This window comes from Saimiri boliviensis, chromosome 12 (genome assembly GCF_048565385.1).
Source record: "Saimiri boliviensis isolate mSaiBol1 chromosome 12, mSaiBol1.pri, whole genome shotgun sequence".
NCBI classification, from domain to species: domain Eukaryota; kingdom Metazoa; phylum Chordata; class Mammalia; order Primates; family Cebidae; genus Saimiri; species Saimiri boliviensis.
This window is the reverse complement of record NC_133460.1, coordinates 48,269,851-48,288,813: the sequence shown is the minus strand read 5'-3', so window position 1 is coordinate 48,288,813 and position 18,963 is coordinate 48,269,851. Positions and strand designations below refer to the sequence as shown.

The 18,963-nt window shown below is 40.4% G+C and overlaps 1 protein-coding gene and 1 pseudogene across 1 annotated transcript in view; both read right to left on the bottom strand.

Moving 5' to 3' along the window:
• DDX21 (DExD-box helicase 21) overlaps positions 1-18,963 on the bottom strand; it is a 30,146-nt gene that overhangs the window by 2,028 nt on the left and 9,155 nt on the right. The window contains exons 4-14 of the mRNA XM_039477959.2: positions 18,678-18,856; positions 16,767-16,884; positions 15,073-15,258; positions 12,637-12,782; positions 11,707-11,856; positions 10,252-10,413; positions 9,514-9,633; positions 8,451-8,524; positions 4,027-4,186; positions 2,784-2,918; positions 419-463 (exon numbers count right to left, since the gene is read on the bottom strand). Of these exons, the coding sequence (XP_039333893.1) occupies positions 419-463; positions 2,784-2,918; positions 4,027-4,186; positions 8,451-8,524; positions 9,514-9,633; positions 10,252-10,413; positions 11,707-11,856; positions 12,637-12,782; positions 15,073-15,258; positions 16,767-16,884; positions 18,678-18,856 (1,475 nt within the window). The remainder of the gene's footprint in view (positions 1-418; positions 464-2,783; positions 2,919-4,026; positions 4,187-8,450; positions 8,525-9,513; positions 9,634-10,251; positions 10,414-11,706; positions 11,857-12,636; positions 12,783-15,072; positions 15,259-16,766; positions 16,885-18,677; positions 18,857-18,963) is intronic.
• Positions 4,149-8,440, bottom strand: LOC101051392 (large ribosomal subunit protein uL6 pseudogene; annotated as a pseudogene).

The following is an 18,963-nucleotide window of genomic DNA, read 5'->3' as shown; positions in this document are numbered from 1 at the left end:
CTGGGCATGGTGGCACGTGCCTGTAATCCCAGCTACTCAGGAGGCTGAGGCAGGAGAATTGCCTGAACCCAGGAGGCGGAGGTTGCGGTGAGCCGAGATCGCGCCATTGCACTCCAGCCTGGGTAACAAGAGTGAAACTCCGCCTCAAAAAAAAAAAAAACACCATATATAGTGTTAAAGGGCAGGGAGAGTTGGATATTGTTCACAACTTTGTAGAAAGGAAATACAAAAACCAGGTGGATCCAACTACAAAAATATCAGAATTAAAAAGCTAGAGAAAAAATTCCAAAATTTAATTATCAATTATCTCTTAGTAAGGAATCAGAAGTACTGTATCCTAATCTATTATACTCTATTTTCATAATTAACATTCTACAATTTAGGTACGTTAACATTAAAATCTAAGAGAAAAGAATACCTGTATTTCTGTTACTGATGCAGTAGGTACATCAAAGCAAACACCCTAGAAATCAAAGCAAACAGGAGTTAATCCAAGCAACACACATTAAAGATACTCCCTTTAAAAGACCACATATTCTGTGAAAAAAAAAAAGAAAACAAAAAACGTAAAGAAAAAAAAAACCCAGTATAATTTTAGATGAACTTTAAACCAAAGCTAATACATTATAGCTCCCAGAAATATACGGCAGAAAGCCAATGAATATTGAAAAAAAAAACTCCAAACAATTTAGCACATTTTAACTACAGAGAGTCTTAGCAATCACACTGTGCTAACCCTCTAGTGGCTATGAGCTACATTTTATTGCAGAGGCAACAGGCTTGGAAAGGTTAGCTGACTTGTCTAAGGCCCCACAGCTACCAAATGGAGCAAGTATTTAAAATCTGGTCTGTATGGCTCTAAAACCTATAGTCTAAACTACATACTACCTTCCATCAGAAAAGCAATGCCAGCTATTCAGGATGACCTAATTAAAAGCAGAAAAATAAGTGATCTATTGTTAATTTTCTAGTTTTTCTTAATTCAGCCTCCTGTAAGAGTATGAAAAAATAATGTAATAATATTTATTATTATTTAAAAAAATATTTTTTCTTCCTCTTTAGATAGAGTCTTCCTCTACTGTCTAGGCTAGAGTACAGTGGTGCAATTAACAACTCACTGTAACCTTGAATTCCTACAGGTGCATGCCACTACACCTGGCTTTTTTTTTTTTTTTTTTTTTTTTGGTAGAAACGGGGTCTCACTATGTTGTTCAGGCTGGTCTCAAGAATTATCTTCCCACCTCAGCTTCCCAAAACGCTGAGATTACAGGTGTGAGCCATGGCACCTAGCCAGCATACCATTTTTAATATTAAGTGTCATCATCTCCAATCAAGGACATCATCAAAAAATATAGTCAAACTACATATTAACATATGCACTCCTCTCCCTGCTGTCTTCAACTGCAAGATTTTATAAGGAACACCCTTTTCACCCAAAAATTTACCCAATTATAACATGCTTATCATTAGCTACTGGTGGATTTCGCCATTCACGGGAATCTTCACTTACATATTAACTAAGTAGAGTATAATATACCAGGCATTCACTGGGGAGAGGTAACTAGAAAACAGTTGTTGCCTGAGTGTTCTTGAGGCTCTCAGTAAGCAAACACAGAAAGCTAAAAGTTTACCTGAATAAACCTGTGTCCTAAAGACTTTGAAGAACAGATTAAGATGCCCCTAACACTGCCGGTAAGATTTGAGGCTAAGCAAAATCATAAAAGCTACGTTGGAGGAAAAGATTACTCTAAATAGCAGGTTCAGCATGCACTTAGGATGAGATAAAGCATGGTGTACTGGGCACTGCTGGAGTAAATGGTGTGGTAGCAATGAGGTAGAAATGAAGCTGTAAGGCTAGCAGAGACCAGGACATGAAGGATCTTATCCTCCTATGAAAGGTTTGAGACTTTATCCCACAAGTTTTGTGGAGTTACTTAAGGAGATAAACAAACATGGCCAGACATGCAATGAATTGAAGATAAACCTGAATTGGTTCACTAGGCCAGTGGAAACCTGGAAACCCAAGATCTTTTGGGGACTCCACCAAGTCAATATTTTCATAATAATGCTGCCCTTTCCACACTCATTCTTCTCAAGGTTACAGCAGAGTTTCCTAGACACTAAATGACATGTGATGACATCACTACTGGTGGCTAATGAACATGATACTGTGTTTTAGAGTTCAATTTCTATTATCAATAATCAATATATACAATCCATATAAACAATATAATTCATATAAACAAAAGCTTTCCCCAGCATTTGCTAAAGGGATTGTGAAACCAAAATGTTTGAGCATTGCTCTTACCACTCAGATTTTCTGCCTCTATGGATTTGCGTGCGTGTATGCATGCGCGCGTGTGTGATAGTCTATGCCACTAACAAAGAAAACGACTCAGAAGAAAGAACACCAGGATTGGAAGGCAAAATTTTTCATTTTTCATTTGAATTCAAGATTCTGAGTAAGTCCAGTGCTAGAATAGGATTGCTAAGAGAAAAAAGATTTTTCTAAAACTTTATTTGAAATAAGCTATTTAGGTGGAGATGTCAGGGAAGCAGCTGAATCAAGTCTGGCACTGTGAGGATAATGGTTCGGGCTGGAGATAGAGGTAGAGTCGTTGTCAGTGGCAGAGTGGCAACTGAGGATCATGGATGAAATTACCCAGGGAAGATGAGAGAGTGAAGAGATGCAGCATCCCCAGAGAAAAGGAAGAACCCACATCGCACTGCTTTCCTCCCCATATTTAGCCCCTTCAAGGTTACAACAGAGACCCCAGCCTTACCAGCTTTCCTTTGAGAAAAACCATTCCCTTCACTTTGGAATCAATCTCCTCGCCCAGCTGCTCTTTAAGTTCTTTCCAAGCATAACTAATATTTGGCATTTCAATTGAGCACCGCAAAATCATTGTCACAAAACCCTTACAGAAGAAAGGGGAATAAAATTAAAGTGCTGAAAATAAACTTAATTGGTAAATACCTGCTTTCATGAATCTAAACTATTTCTTGAAAAGTTCTTCCTAAAAACATATACCTCACATGTACACACAATTAGTACAAACAGTCCCCAGTTTTACTTGGGGAACTCTAAGACTGGTTGACTGTACCAATGTCAGTATCTTGGTTGTGGTATAGTTTTCCAAAATATTACCATTTATGGAAGCTGGGCAGAATATACAAAGGATCTCTCTATATTATTTCTTACAACTATATGTAATTATCTCAATAAAAATTTGAAGTTACAGGAAGAGAAAAAAGCGTACATCTTCTAAAGTTTCTAGGTATGCTGAGTAAATGTATCATATGCGTCTACGCATATATATGTTTAGGCTACTTTAGGATTAAAAATATTAAAAATCACATACCACAAAATTTACCATTTGAAAGTATACAATTCAGTGGGGGTTTTGTTGTTGTTGTTTTGAGTATATTCGTAAGATCTGCAACCACTCAGCACTATCCAAAATTTCAGAACATGTCATAATCCACCCAAAAGAAACCTACTGGCCACTGACATTCCTCCACAGCCACCAGGGACCACTCATATTTTCTGCCTCTATGGATTTGCATGTGGTATGTGTGTTTCAACATGGAAATTATTGGTTTTCTTTTTTGAGACAGACTCTCTGTCTCCCAGGCTGGAGTACAGTGGCACCATCACGGATCCCTGCAACCTCGATCTCCTGGGCTCAGTGATCCTCCCTCCTCCCATCCCAGCCTCCCAGGTAGCTGAAACCATAACATGCCACCTCGCCCAGCTTTTTTTTTTTTTTTTTGTAGAGATAGCGTGTCACTAGGTTGCCCAGTCTGATCTCAAACTCCTAGGCTCGAGCTATCCTCCTGCCTGTGGCTGCCAAAGGGCTGAGATTACAGCCATGAGCCACTGCATCAAGCCAGAAATTGTAAAATACAATTAATACTTTCCTACCTTCATGAGAAAGTGAAAACTGGGAAGTTTAAATGAAACCCTTTCACATTCTTCTCATATCCCAAATTATGAAGTGTCAGGAATGTGCCAGAGAACTTTACCACATTTGAGTTGATCAAGGAGCGCTGATCTACGGACGTGGCACCTGAAATATGGGCCAGTGCTGCTGCCAGAGCTTCCACAGCTCCCTTCTCCTCTATTAGCTTCTCAGCTGACTGCTTGAAGTGACTAATGGCAGTGGGAGGCACGGAATCCAAAAGCCTGTTGTTTGAGAGTATGTTAGAAAGGATACTAGCAGTGGACAGATTCCATTTCCAAGACATCTCAAGATAAATCAGTAACTTTCCAAATCTCTCACATGCGTAATACATTATTTTGATGCAATGTATATAATCATATTTTAATAGTAATAAATCCATTCCTTTGACTGTATATAATTCTATTTTTTTTTTTTTTTTTTTTTTGAGATGGAGTTTTGCTCTTGTTACCCAGGCTGGAGTGCAATGGCGCGATCTCGGCTCACCGCAACCTCTTCCTCCTGGGTTCAGGCAATTCTCCTGCTTCAGCCTCCTGAGTAGCTGGGATTACAGGCACGCGCCACCATGCCCAGCTAATTTTTTGTATTTTTAGTAGAGACAGGGTTTCACCATGTTGACCAGGATGGTCTTGATCTCTTGACCTCATGATCCACCCGCCTCGGCCTCCCAAAGTGCTGGGATTACAGGCGTGAGCCACCGCGCCCAGCATGTAGTTCTAATTTACCACTTACCCCACCATTCTATCCTAAAGAAATAAAACAAGTTCACCACAGTGTTACTTTTTTTTTTTCCCCCCAAATGAATAGGTTTTTTATTGCATCATTGAAGTATCACAAGTAAGTCTTAGCTATGATAGGCATCTTGTTTCTGTAGCTGGACAACTCTAAGGTCTTACTCATCAGCCTGCTGAACAGTTCCTTTTTCAGAGACATAGATACCATCCAAAAATTTCCAGATATCCTTGTTTTTAACTGTTATAGCTTGCTGAATCAAAGCCGCTAAATTTGAAACAAGCTCAATGTCATTTCCTTCAAGGATTAATTCATCTTTCTGGGCTTGAGATACTGAACAAGCAACACCTGGTCTCATTCGAACCCTGCGGATGTATTTTTCACCCAAGAAATTTTGGATTTCAACAAGAGACCCATTCTCCTGGAAAACGACGTTGATGGGGAAGTGAGCATACACAGACCTCATCTTGTAATGGAAGCCCAGCGTAACACCCTTGATCTTGTTCTGTACATGACTACAAATAGTCCGAACTGTAGCCAGTTCCTTTTGGTTACCCCACCATTTGTCAACCTGGAGCCTCTTTTTTTTCTTTCCAAGAAGACTGAGTTCTATATTGATGTAACTGAAGTCCCTCCACAGGGTTCCTCTGGAGCCCTTCACGATAACTGTGCGTCCCTTCAGAGTAATATCGACATTTTCTGGAATGTCGACAGTCTGATTGCTGAGAATGGTCTTCATTCTCGCAGTAAACACAGCCAGTGTTACTTATAATATACAAAAAGTATAAATAATTTTTAAATGTGCATCATCTGGGCTGCTTACGTAAGCCACAAAACAGATACAATAAAATGTCATACTACCATTAGATGTGATGATGAATAATGTTGAGTGTTTTTATACATTCATGTGTTACTTTTTGGATCAGAAAATACCTATTTCCATTCTGAAATTTGAAAACAGAGCTGGGTGTGGTGGCGCAGGCCTCTAGTCCCAGCTACTTGGGAGACTGAGGTGGGAGGACTGCTTGAGGTTGCAATGAGCTATGACTGTGCCACACACAATCATTTTAAGAAATACCATCTCTTTAAAAAAAAAATAAAGAAATAAGAAAAAGAAGACCTCCAAAGTCAGTTTAAAAAAATGATAAGCACCTTTATAGGACTATATGTACATTTTTAAGGGAGTCAATATCTTGGCAATAAAGAATGTCCTATTCAAAGTTGAAAGAGATCATCTAGTCAGGACTGGCACTCTGGAGGCTGTTTGTTGTACACCACCAGCATCTTTGTCCCATTCCCCTTCCTGGCCATTTAACCCCAAATGTCCTTAACTGGCGCCCAAGGGAACCCTGTCTGCAGGACACTTTAAAAAAAGTATGCTATGCTAAAATAAATTTGAAAAATGCAGTTAAATACACTCTTCCTTCCTTTCCTGTCTTCCTCCTTCCTTCTCTTTCTTTTATTTGAGGCAGTGTCACTCTGCCACCTAGGGTGGAGTGCAGTAGTATAATCACAGTTCATCACAGCCTCAACCTCCTGGGTTCAAGCAATCCTCCCATCTCAGCCTCCAGAATAGCTGGGACTACCGGCATGTGCCACCACCCCTGGCTAATCTTTGTTTTTTTTTGAGACGGAGTTTTGCTCTTGTTACCCAGGCTGGAGTGCAATGGCGCGATCTCGGCTCACCGCAACCTCTGCCTCCTGGGTTCAGGCAATTCTCCTGCCTCAGCCTCCTGAGTAGCTGGGATTACAGGCACGCGCCACCATGCCCAGCTAATTTTTTGTATTTTTAGTAGAGACGGGGTTTCATCATGTTGACCAGGATGGTCTCGATCTCTTGACCTCGTGATCCACCCGCCTCGGCCTCCCAAAGTGCTAGGATTACAGGCTTGAGCCACCGCGCCCGGCCCTGTATTTTTTTTAGAGACAGAATTTCACCATGTTGTCCAGGCTGGTCTCGAACTCTTGAGCTCAAGTGATCCGCCTACCCCAGCTTCTCAAAGTGCTGGTATTATAGGCATGAGTCACCAAGCCTAGTGCAAAATTCTTTTCATTTGCAAAACTTTCCTGAACTTTTTTTTTCTTTTTCTTTTTTTAAAAGACCGGGCTTCACCATGTTGGTCAGGCTGGTCTTGAACTCCCGACCTCAGGTGATCCACTCGCCTTGGCCTCCAAAGTGCTTGGATTACAGGCATGAGCCACCACACCTGGCCCATTTTTTCTTTTTTTTTTGAGACAAAAGTGTCGCTCTGTCGCCCAGGCTGGGGTGCAGTGGCACAATCTCAGCTCCATGTAACCTCCACCTCCCGAGTTCAAGTGATTCTCCTGCCTCTGCCTCCCGAGTAGCTGGGACTACAGGTGCACGCCACTGTGCCAGCTAATTTTTGTCTTTTTTTTTTTTCTTTCTTTTTTTTGAGACGGAGTTTCGCTCTTGTTACCCAGGCTGGAGTGCAATGGCGCGATCTCGGCTCACCGCAACCTCCGTCTCCTGGGTTCAGGCAATTCTCCAGCCTCAGCCTCCTGAGTAGCTGGGATTACAGGCACGTGCCACCATGCCCAGCTAATTTTTTGTATTTTTAGTAGAGACGGGGTTTCACCATGTTGACCGGGATGGTCTCGATCTCTCGACCTCGTGATCCACCCGCCTCAGCCTCCCAAAGTGCTGGTATTACAGGCTTGAGCCACCGCGCCCGGCTATTTTTGTCTTTAGGAGTCAGGGTTTTACTACGTTGGCCAGAATTATCTCGAACTCCTACCCTTGTGATCCGCCCGCCTCAGCCTCCCAAAGTGCTGAGATTACAGGTGTGAGCCACTGTGCCCAGCTCCTGAACTATTAATATACTGATTGACATCCAGGATTTCCTTTGATCATAGATTCCCGTGTCTGTTTGTAAAATAAGCATTTAGAGTAACTGTGGAAACCCCTCTAAAAATGATGCCCAAACTCAGTGGTTCTTTAACAGAGAATGTAGCTCACCACCAGGAGGCATCTGGAAAATGGTTTCTGGTTTTTATAATGCCAACCCTACTTACCCTGAGTATGCTGCACTGGAGAATCAGCCACGGATCCTAAACAGCTAATTATCCTTCCATTTGCAAGACAATCCCATAAAATATAATTCTCTTGCCTCCAATGCCAACAGCACCTCCATTTGGCAAACTGTTAATTAACCCAATCCTTACCATCTAGACATTTACTACTAAAGAAACAATCAACTTTCATCCTACCAGGTGAGGAACTGGATTAACACAGATTTAGAATGTAATTTGTGGTCCAATCAGCCAGACAAAAATAAATACAAATAAATTTCTATTTATACTAAATACAAATTTATTTAGTATAAGCCAACTTATACTATACCTGAGATATTATCCCTTAAAATATCCTAGACAAAGCAAACTGTTTTAATAGTGGTTTCCTCTGGTAAACAGGATTGGGCAGGGATGAGTAGAAAAGAGGATATCCACTTTGTGAAATTCTACTTCAGCACTGTTTTTCTGATAAGCAGGTTATCAGTTAAAAAGACTAGGCTGGGCATGCTGGCTCACGCCTGTAATCTTAGCACTTCGGAAGGCTGAGATGGGAGGACTGCTTGAGCCCAGGAGTTTGAGACCAGCCTCAGCAACACAGTGAGACTCTATCTCAAAAATAAAAAAATAAAATAAATTTTGAAGAAGTCAAATCTTATTACTGTACGAAGACATGCAACATTTGAACAAACACTAAACAGACCATAACTGTGGCAGTGAACATACCTGATGGCATCTTTGCTGGAAGCTTTTATTATTTCTGTTGCAGAAGGAATACCTATTCGTTTGAACTTAATTCCCTACAAGAAAATGAATTACAGTTTAATGTGCAATGGACATCAACTGTTTCCAATAAGATTAGTAGTCCTCTAATTTTTTAATATAGACTAAATGAATTTATTACATTTAAAAATGAACTTTTAATTTCAGATTTACAGAAAAGCTACAAAGATAGTAGAGAGAGCTCCAGGTTTCTACTATTGTGTACACCTTACCCTGCTATGGTATATTTGTTTCAACTAAGAAACCAACATTGCTAAACTATTAACTGAACGCCAGACTTTATTCCATGTCTGTCTGTCCTTGTTTTTCAAGACTTTTAACAGTTTTAAGGAGTGCTGGTCAAAGGTTTTGTAAAATGTCCCTCAATTTGAGGTTGTCTGGTATTTTCCTCATGCTCAGGGTTATACATTTGGGGGAGAATACTGGAGGTGAATGTTCACCTCACCACCTCTATCAGAGGAACATGCCTATGTGCCTGTCACTGATGATGTGACCCACAATCACCCGGCGCAGGCAGTGTTTGTTCATCTCTCCACTGTAAAATCCTCACTCCCTACCTTACTCTAGTCTTTGAAATCAAGTCACTAAGTGCAGTCCATTCAAGAGGAAGGAGACAAGTTAAGTTTCTGAAGGGGCAAGTATCTACATACACTATTCCAATTCTTCTGGAGGAAAAATTAGTCTCTTCTCCCCTTTATCCTTCTGATATACTCTCCTTCATTTGATTTTCAAGCAATTCCTATAGCCCCCAATCTGGTTCATATTATCGTCTGAAAACCGCCTGTCAAACATATGAAAACAAAACCACTGTTTTCAACAGCAGAGTTACTTCAAAATGGGCCCTTTATCCCAGGACAGCATATGTACCTAACAATAAGCTTTCAGTCATGGCCACACACTAGAAAAAAACATATATATATTTTAAAGTGGACAAAAATTAAAGAAACCAAAGACTGACTTTAGAACTCAACATTTGCTGAATGAAAGGTAAGAATAATAGTTTTACCGCTTTTTGCTCCACTTGTACCAATTGATATTCTTCCTTATGCTGATAAAAGCAGATGCACACCCCCGTCCTTCCAGCTCTGCCCGTCCGCCCAGATCGATGAATGTAGGACTCTACATCCTATTGAAGTAAAATACATGAGTGACACTAAACCAAAAAAAGAGACAAACACCTGAGCAGCAGGTCAGTGAACCTATGCAGGTCAGTGAACACCAGCAATTGTGCTTATATACCTGGGGGCATGAGGGAGAAGGTCCTTTAGCACTTCAATTTAAAGATCTCTGGCAATTTTTAAAACAACAATGGTCCCTGTCCTGTAGGCAAATTTACAAAAAGCATTGTCTAAATAGTGTTCATCCATTAGAGGTATATATGTAATTCCAATTTTCAATCTTCCAGTAGTCACACTCCCATGTCCTCTAGGCTCATGCATTTATCCATCTTACTTACCCCTATCCCATCTAAGTCCTTCACCCATCTTCAAGGTTTGGCTCAAAAATCACACTACATCCCAAAAGTCACCTTTTGAACTTCTGTCCACTGACTGCACTTCATTCTAATGTCAGTTCTGAGGGGAAGGTCTCATAACAAGTACATTATAAAAATCACCCTTAGCATCCCAGCACTCAAAAGATAGTTATTAATATGCTAATGATATGCAAGTAAATAATACAATTTCCAATTTGTTTATACCCCAAAGAAACAAAACAAAATAAAATCTATGCATAAAATACATACCTTTGGTGGAGAGCTTTGTATAACCAAATCAACCTCAGGGATGTCTAACCCACGTGCAGCGACATTGGTTGCCACTAAAACTCCAAAACTACCATTTCTAAACCCTTTCAGGGTAATTTCCCTTTGTTTCTGTGGAATGTCTCCATGCAATGACTGGGCATCCTGCCAAATAAATAAACGGACGTAAGAACACCAGATCCAACAATGCTTTTTCTCATCATGAATTAGGCCTGTAAAACACATTCACATTTTGGATATGCCTGTTGAAAATATTACAAAGGGGAAAATGTGTCTTGAATGGATAAGCCTCAATATTATTTCCAAATCTGCAATCATCAATTCCAGCTGTATCCAACTTTACTTACTTAAGTTGAGAATATCAGACAGGAGCGATCAAAACTATCTGTCATTATAACCTTAGGTCTGAGCCACCCTTTCCTCATTTGTACCATGAGATGCCATGACAGATTAGGTGAGCTCTAACATGTACACTCTAACCATTAGCTGAAAGAAGTGAGGCCAGATGCAGTGGCTCATACACTTTGGGAGGCCCAGAGAGGCAGATTGTTTGGGCCTGGAGTTTGAGAACAGCCTGGGCAACCCAGCAAGACTTGGTCTCTTCCAAAAAAAAAAAAAAAATTAGCCAGTGGAGGTGGGTGGTAAGAGTATCAGATAGCCTAACTAATAAATGCTGGGCTTAATACCTAGGTTATGGGATTATCTACACAGCAAACCACCATGGCACACGTTTACCTGTGTAATAGACCTGTACATCCTCACATGCACACCTGAAAACAAGTCTTCCCAATTAGATAGTAGTGACTGTGGCACAACCTCATGATTATGCTAAAAGCCACTGAACTGTACATTGTAAAATGGTAAGTTATGTGCCCCATGAATTATATCTCAATAATAAAACACCATCCAGGAAAAAAAAATTAGCAGGTATGATGGTGCACGCTACCTGGAGGTGAGGCTACAGTGAGCCAAGGTCACACCACTTCATTTCAGTCTAGGCAAAGGGAATGAGACCCTGTCTCAAAATCAAGTAGGCCAGGCACAGTGGCTCATGTCTACAATCCCAGCAATTTGGGAGGCCAAGACAGGTGGATCATTTGAGGTCAAGAGTTTCAGACTAGTCTGGCCAACACGGTGAAACCCCTTATCTACTAAAAATATAAAAATTAACCAGGCATGATGGTGCCCACCTGTAATCCCAGCTACTCAGGAGGCTGAGGTGAGAGAATCACTTGAACCCAGGAGGCAGAGGCTGCAGTGAGTCCAGATTGCACCACTGCACTCCAGCCTGGGTGACAGAGTGAAACTCTGCCTCGTTTCTAAACTAAAATAAACTGGTAGTCATTGAATGAATGAAAATCAGACCAAGAACAGGTATGCCTAAAATGAAGATTTATTGATATCCCCAGCTTTGCTGGCATAAGGGGAAGGACCAACCTGCTTTATAGCCGAATTCTGGGACAGCTCCTGGGCTTCTTTCTTGGTTTCACAAAAGATGATAGTACGTCCTTGATGACCACTATATACTCGGATGACATCCCCAATAACTGCTGCCCTCTGAGTCCAGTGGCACTTAATAGCCAGATGCTTATATGAGAAGAAGAAAAAAACTAAATCTATTTAGTAAAGCTTGGCTGGAAACTAAAATCACAACACAATGACCAGTGAGCACAACACGAATGGTCTAATGTCTCGCTCCTGGAAACAACTACTCAAGCCTGATAAGAGCTATCTGCAGCCACCAATGCTGAGAGAAAAAAACCTAAATAAGCCATTAAAGCATAAAGTAACAAGATCTGTCCATCTCCCAATGCCTCTCCCCTTTCTTCAAAGAACATCTAACTTCTTTATTTTCTGACAACCAGGAAAATGTGGGAAAAGAAATGCCTTCCCTAGTTTTCTACAGGAAACCAAATAACCAAAAAGTTTCTGTACGTTTTGCCCTTTCATTTACTTAAAAATGCAATTTGTAGTAGGTTAATGTACAGGTCTGTTCCTCAGTGAAATTAATTCATCTAAGTAGCAGAACTGAAGGTGAAATTTTAAGCTTCAACACTTTTAAGCTACAACACAAAACACTAGGTTTCTCTGCTGCCCTCTAATGTTTAAATTTTAAGTGTGATTTCTTTATGTTTACATAATTCAGATAGATTTAAGTTCCGTATGACTCTGAAATGAAATCAGACCACCAAATGATAAAATTTTTAAAACACAAGTATCAGATGCAGCTCAAATAGAAATATCATTCCTTAGCATTTCACATGGATTTAGTATTTATCTGGAAAAGACTATTTGCCAGTCTTAATATTAACAGACAAGAAAAAATATCTACAATTTTATATTCTGGCAACTAAGTAAATAATTTACCTCCACAGTTATTGCTGTTTTCTGAGTCTTTTTACCAATCAGGTCCACCTGTTCATATGTAGATTTCATGTATTTCTTGGCAACATTAAATACCCAATGAGGGCAAGTTGCAGAAAAAAGCAATGTTTGGGGATTATCTTCAGAATCTTTGAGGAGGGGGAAAAAAAAGTCAGTATGAATAATCCAAACAAGCCTACATAGTATTCTACATAACCTAGTACTTCCACAGTCCATCAACGTTCATCAGCACCTGAGGCCAAGTCAGGCACAGAGGACACAAAACTGGAAGACAGAGGTTTCCCCACAGGCAAAGGAATACTGCTGGGTAATTTATGTGAAAGATCCTTAAAATAGGGAAAGTACTTTAAACCTATTTTGCTTTCTGACCATTAGGCTTTTGAATTACAAACAAAATCTATCCTCAGATTTCCATTCTCAACATTTTATGAATTTAGAATTCTTGTCCAATCGTTGAGTCCAGCTACTATTTTTTGTTTGTTTGTTTATACCTAAGAGTGCCATCACATCCTCAAACATTCCATATAAAAGTGTGGTGGAACCCTTTTGCAGAGCAATTTTACAACGTATACTGAGGAGCATGTACTATTTACACTTTTAAACTCAGTAATTCCACTCTGGAAATCTATTCTAAAGAACCAATCCCAGGCCATTCCTGTAATTCCAATGCTTTCAGAGATAGAGGTTCACTTGAGGCCAGGAATCAAGACAAGCCTGGGCAACACACAGTGAGACCCTGTCTCTATGAATAATAAAAACATTAGCTAGGCATGGTGGCACACACCTATAGTCCCAGCTACTCAAGAAGGTGAGGCTCAGGAGTTCGGGGATGCTATGATGGTGCCACTGTATTCCAGCCTAAATGACAGGGTAAGAGCCTATCTTAAAAATTTTTTAAAGGGTAGCTGTGGTGGCTCACACCTGTAATCCCAGCACTTTGGGAAGCCAAGGTGGGAGGGAGATCACTTGAGCCCAGGAGTTCGAGACCAGCCTGGGCAGCATGGTGAAATCCCATTTCTACAAAAAAAAAAAAAAAAAACAGAAAAATTAGCTGGGCATGGTGGCAGACTGCCTATGGTCCCAGCTATTCAGAAGATCGCTTGAACCTGGGAAACAAAGGTTGCAATGAGCCAATATCCCGTCACTGTACTAGAGCCTGGGTGACAGAATAAGACCCTGTCTCGAAAAAAAGAAAAGAACCAATACCAATTCCAGATATTGTGGTGAGAAGCTATCTGCATAAAAGTGACTAAACAGAATTATTTATATTGAATAAAAATCAAAATAGGCAGATGGTAGAATTAAATAATGGTCAACCAATTCGAACATTATTTTTGCTGAATTTTTATACATATAGTCAGAATATAATCAACACATATACATAATAAAATGCAAAATGTCAGGAATACACCAAAAGCAGACCACATCAAGACTGATAGAAGATGGTATGTTTCTGCTTTTACTTTCCCAAGTTTTCCCCATTGTAGTTACCTGATAAATCATGACTTTTCCTCACCAGCTTTATTCCAGGAGTAATTACATGAAGAAACAAAACAAATCCAAGTTTCTAGATAAAATAAGTCCCCTTCCGATTACCCAAGGCTTTATTCATCTCTTAGAAAACCAATTAGTCACTAGGCCAGGTGTAGTGGCTCAAGCCTCTAATCCCAGCACTTTGGAAGGGCGAGCCAGGAGGATCACTTGTGGCTGGAAGTTTGAGACCAGCCTGGGTAACATAGCAAAACCCCATCTCTACTAAAAATACAAAATTAGCCTGTGGTGGGAGGTGCCTGTAATCCCAGCTACTCGGTGGCCAAGACACAAGAGTCGCTTGAACCCAGGAGACAGGTTACAGTGAGCAGAGACTACGCCACCAGACTCCAGGCTGGGTAACAGAGTGAGATTCTGCCTCAAAAAAAAAAAAAAAAAAAAAAAGAAAAGAAAAGAAAAGAAAAGAGAAAGAAAGAAAAAAGAAAAAGAAAAGAAAAGAAAAGAAAAGAGAAAGAAAGAAAAAAGAAAAAGAAAAAGAAAGAAAGAAAGAAAGGAAGGAAAAAAGGAAGGAAGGAAGGAAGAAAAAAAAAAAGCAGGAGCAATGGCTCACGCCTGTAATTTCAGCACATTGGGAGGCTGAGGAGGGTTGAGGTCAGAAGTTCAAGACCAACCTGGCCAACATGGTGAAACCTTGTCTCTACTAAAAATACAAAAAAAAATTGGTGAGTGCCTGTAATCCCAGCTACTCGCGATGCTGAGACAGGAGAATCACTTGAACCTGAGAGGCGGAGGTTACAGTAAGCCAAGATCGCGCCACCACACTCCACCTGGGGTGACAGAGTGAGACTTCATCTCAAAAGAAGACAACTATTTAGTTACCACCCTTCCTTTGGTCCTTTTTAACAGCTTCTTGAATTTGTGGTTTACCTTTCTTGTATGCCACACTTAAAATCTCTTCCACTTGATCAGCAAATCCCATATCCAACATCTGGTCAACTTCATCCAGGACAACATGCTTAAGTTTGGTGAGATCTAGTTTGCCATTCTGTATGTGGTCTTTGATACGACCTGGTGTCCCAACCAAGATATCAATCCCATTCCTCATGCGTTCAACTATAAAAAACAATGACAAGATTTGCTGGGTTTTTAGTGAGTCCCTTTATCAGTTTGGGGTACCACAGTTAACTCTACTGTTATTTTAAAATATTTGTTAAATACGCAGAAGTACAAAGTAATATGCTAAGTAATAATCATAAAAGTTATGGCACTCCTAATCTAGCGGAAAAAACATTACCAGTGATAGTCTAGTATACAAAGTAACATAAAAGAAATATGCACTACTGGAGGATGACAGTACCAGGAAAGATACTACTTCCGGCCATGCAAGGTGGTTCACACCTGTAATCCCACCACTTTGGGAGGCTAAGGCGGGCAGATGAGGAGGTCAGGAGTTTGAGACCAGCCTAGCCAATATGGTGAAACCCCGTCTCTACTACAAATACAAAAATTAGCCGGGCATGGTGGCGCATGCCTGTAGTCCCAGCTACTCGGGAGGCTGAGGCAGGAGCATCACTTGAACCCAGGACGCGGAGGTTGCAGTAGGCCAAGATCACACCACTGCACTCCAGCCTGGGTGACAGAGCAAGGCTCTGTCTCGGAAAAAAAAAAAAAAGAAAAGAAAAGAAAAGAAAAGAATAAACAGCAATTACTTCCTTGGTACGAATAAGAATCTTACAGAAATAGGAACTTTCTATAAAGTAAACAGGTGTAGAGAGGATGAGACATAATGAAAGGGAAAATATTCCAAAGACATTTGGAAAAATGAAATACAACTGGGATGAGATGATGATAATTTGGCTTTGTACTGAGCCGCTGTAGACTCAATACAACGTACGTAAAGTGCCTAGTATTATTCATACTGTCACTGGTCTACGAATAACACTAAGCACTGCAGGGTGGGTTTAGTAATCTTTTTCTATAGGTGAGGAAACTAAAGCACAGAAAAATTAAGTTACTGAACACAATAGCTACTCTGTGAGCAGAGTCTAAATTCAAGCCTTTCTGGTGCCAAACCCTAAGTTTATTCTGCCAAAGCTGGAAAGAAATCATCATAAGACTGTGTACTAAAACCATTATATTTTTTAATTTCCTAAATCCCTTCCTAATTTATACATCTGCTCTACATAATAAAGCTCCAAGGCCTTGAACTGGGAAGTAATGAAATACAAGAGCAGTGACTGTAACATATGGCCCTTGAGCCCCAAGGAAAAAAGTTTGCCATGCAGAAAGAGGACAGACCCAAGGTACTGACAGATAAGAGTAACCTTGAATTCTAACTTCCTATTTCCTAGAACCCAAATGAACTGTCTTTTTGGGTTCAATTAAGTTACCTCTGTAGCCCCTAGATAAATATAAGTAAGTAAAAGTCCTAGGAACCACATACAGGATTTGCCCATCATCATACGGGATCATGTTCTTGACCACATTGAGACAATGGCAAAAGAAAATCCCCATAAACTACTATCCCATGTAAAGAAGCTAGATGTCAAGGTTAAAAGAAATCCAATCAGAGCAGCCAACAATGCATCCAATATCCTTCCCTCATTTTTGAATATACTCACATTGAGCTCCATAGGGAGTTCCACCATAAAAACAAGCCACTGACAGCTTTTTTGTGATGTCACTGAAGTCTTTGCTTACTTGATTTGCCAACTCTCTTGTAGGTGCAAGAACCAGTACCTGATAAAGAAAAATAATTGAATTCAAATTACTGTGTAGTATTTCTTAATCTAGTCCTTAAAGAACAGCACCGTAGGAAAACAACGACTTGAACGAGGGGTAACACTGATGATGACGGCAACACTAGCTAATATTTTAGTCTAAGAGAGTTTAGACTCTACTAATTTTTTTTTTTTTTTTCGAGACGGAGTTTCGCTGTTGTTACCCAGGCTGGAGTGCAATGGCACGATCTCGGCTCACCACAACCTCCACCTCCTGGGTTCAGGCAATTCTCCTGCCTCAGCCTCCTGAGTAGCTGGGATTACAGGCATGCACCACCATGCCCAGCTAACTTTTTGTATTTTTAGTAGAGACGGGGTTTCACCTTGTTGACCAGGATGGTCTCGATCTCTTGACCTCGTGATCCACCCGCCTCGGCCTCCCAAAGTGCTGGGATTACAGGCTTGAGCCACTGCGCCCGGCCTAAATTTTTTATGTATTATTCTGATTTACTTCTCACAATCTTTTGAGCTAGGTATTAGAGGGTAAATAACTAGACTAAATCCCAAAGGCTAAGAAGGAACAGAGCCTTCAAGCAATTGGGCTCCAAAACCTATAGTTTTAACCTCTACAGTAGAGAGAATTTGAAGTAGAACAAACTCAGGCAAGTAAGGTAGAGCCAACAATGCAAGGGGCTTTGAATCCCAGAGTAGTATGAGTATGATCTAATAGGATATATAACATGAAACTGCTGGCCAGGTACACTGGCTCATGCCTACAATCCGAGCACTTTGGGAGGGCAAGGTGGGCAGCTCACTTTAGGTCAGGAGTTCAAACCCATCCTGGCCAACATGGTGAAACCCCATCTTTACTAAAAATACAAAAATTAGCCGGGCATGATGGCGCACATATGTAATCCCAGCTACTCGGGAGGTTGAGGCAGGAGAATCGCTTGAACCTGGGAAGCAGAGGTTACAGTCAACGGAAATTGTGCCACTGCACTCCAGCCTGGGTGACAGCATGAGACTCTTTCTCAAAAAAAAAAGGAAAAAGAAAAAAAAAGAAAGAAAGAAAAAGATAAAAACAGCTACAGGAGGTCCTCAAAATAGAATAATGAATTGCATGAAACAAATATTATTCAAGAACACCTAATACATTCATCTAAAAAATATTTAATGACTACCTACTAATTGCCAAGCACTATTCTGGATGTTAGGGATATCGAAGTAAACAAATCAATGAAGCGGGAGCATGGACACTGGAAGACCAATGAGGAACTGAGGTTACGCCAGAAAAACAACTGCAAGAACCCACAGCCAAAGTGACAACATGGGCATTTACAGTCATTTCAGAGAGGTTAAAGTTTGTCAAATGTCAAGTTCTCTAGAAATGAGCCTGATGAACTCACCCTAACATGGAGGCTTGGCCTTTTCACCTCTCTGACTTGCCCTGCCTTCCATTGATGCTTTTCTACTAAAAATGCTTTCTCCATCTAGGCAAAAATGGTCAGACACTTAACCAAAGCTATGAGTCCCAGGGACATCTAATGGTTTGAAGGAAATATGATGAGCATTAATAATATAGATGATCAAAACCGTGGGGAAGATTAAAATAATTAAATATGCAGAGAATGGTCTGTATATCTTAATTATTAAACATAAAAGAATTATCCTGGATTACTTTCACATAAAGATCCACAGTAAACACAATGGGTGACAATAAGAACTCAATAAAAAATAGTAGGGTATGCAATCAATGCCTAAGCAGTATTTTTTCCTGTGCCGATTGACAGCCCTTATATTTAAGACAGTTACCTGAGGGGGACGGCCTCTTTTCCTGTCTTGCAGTTCCCCAAGAAGTTTCTCAATCAAAGGGATAGCAAAGGAGAATGTCTTCCCAGTTCCTGTCCGCGCCTGTGCAATTAAGTCCTTCCCGCTGTAAACATGATGGAATGTCTTTGCTTGTATAGGAAATAGGAAGGTCACTCCTCGGCCTGTGAACAAATTAACTGTGTTATCTCACACTGCAATTCTTAAAATATTAGCCATACTCACATATTGAAGTATACTACTCATGCTTCTGGTCCTGCAGAATTAAGGA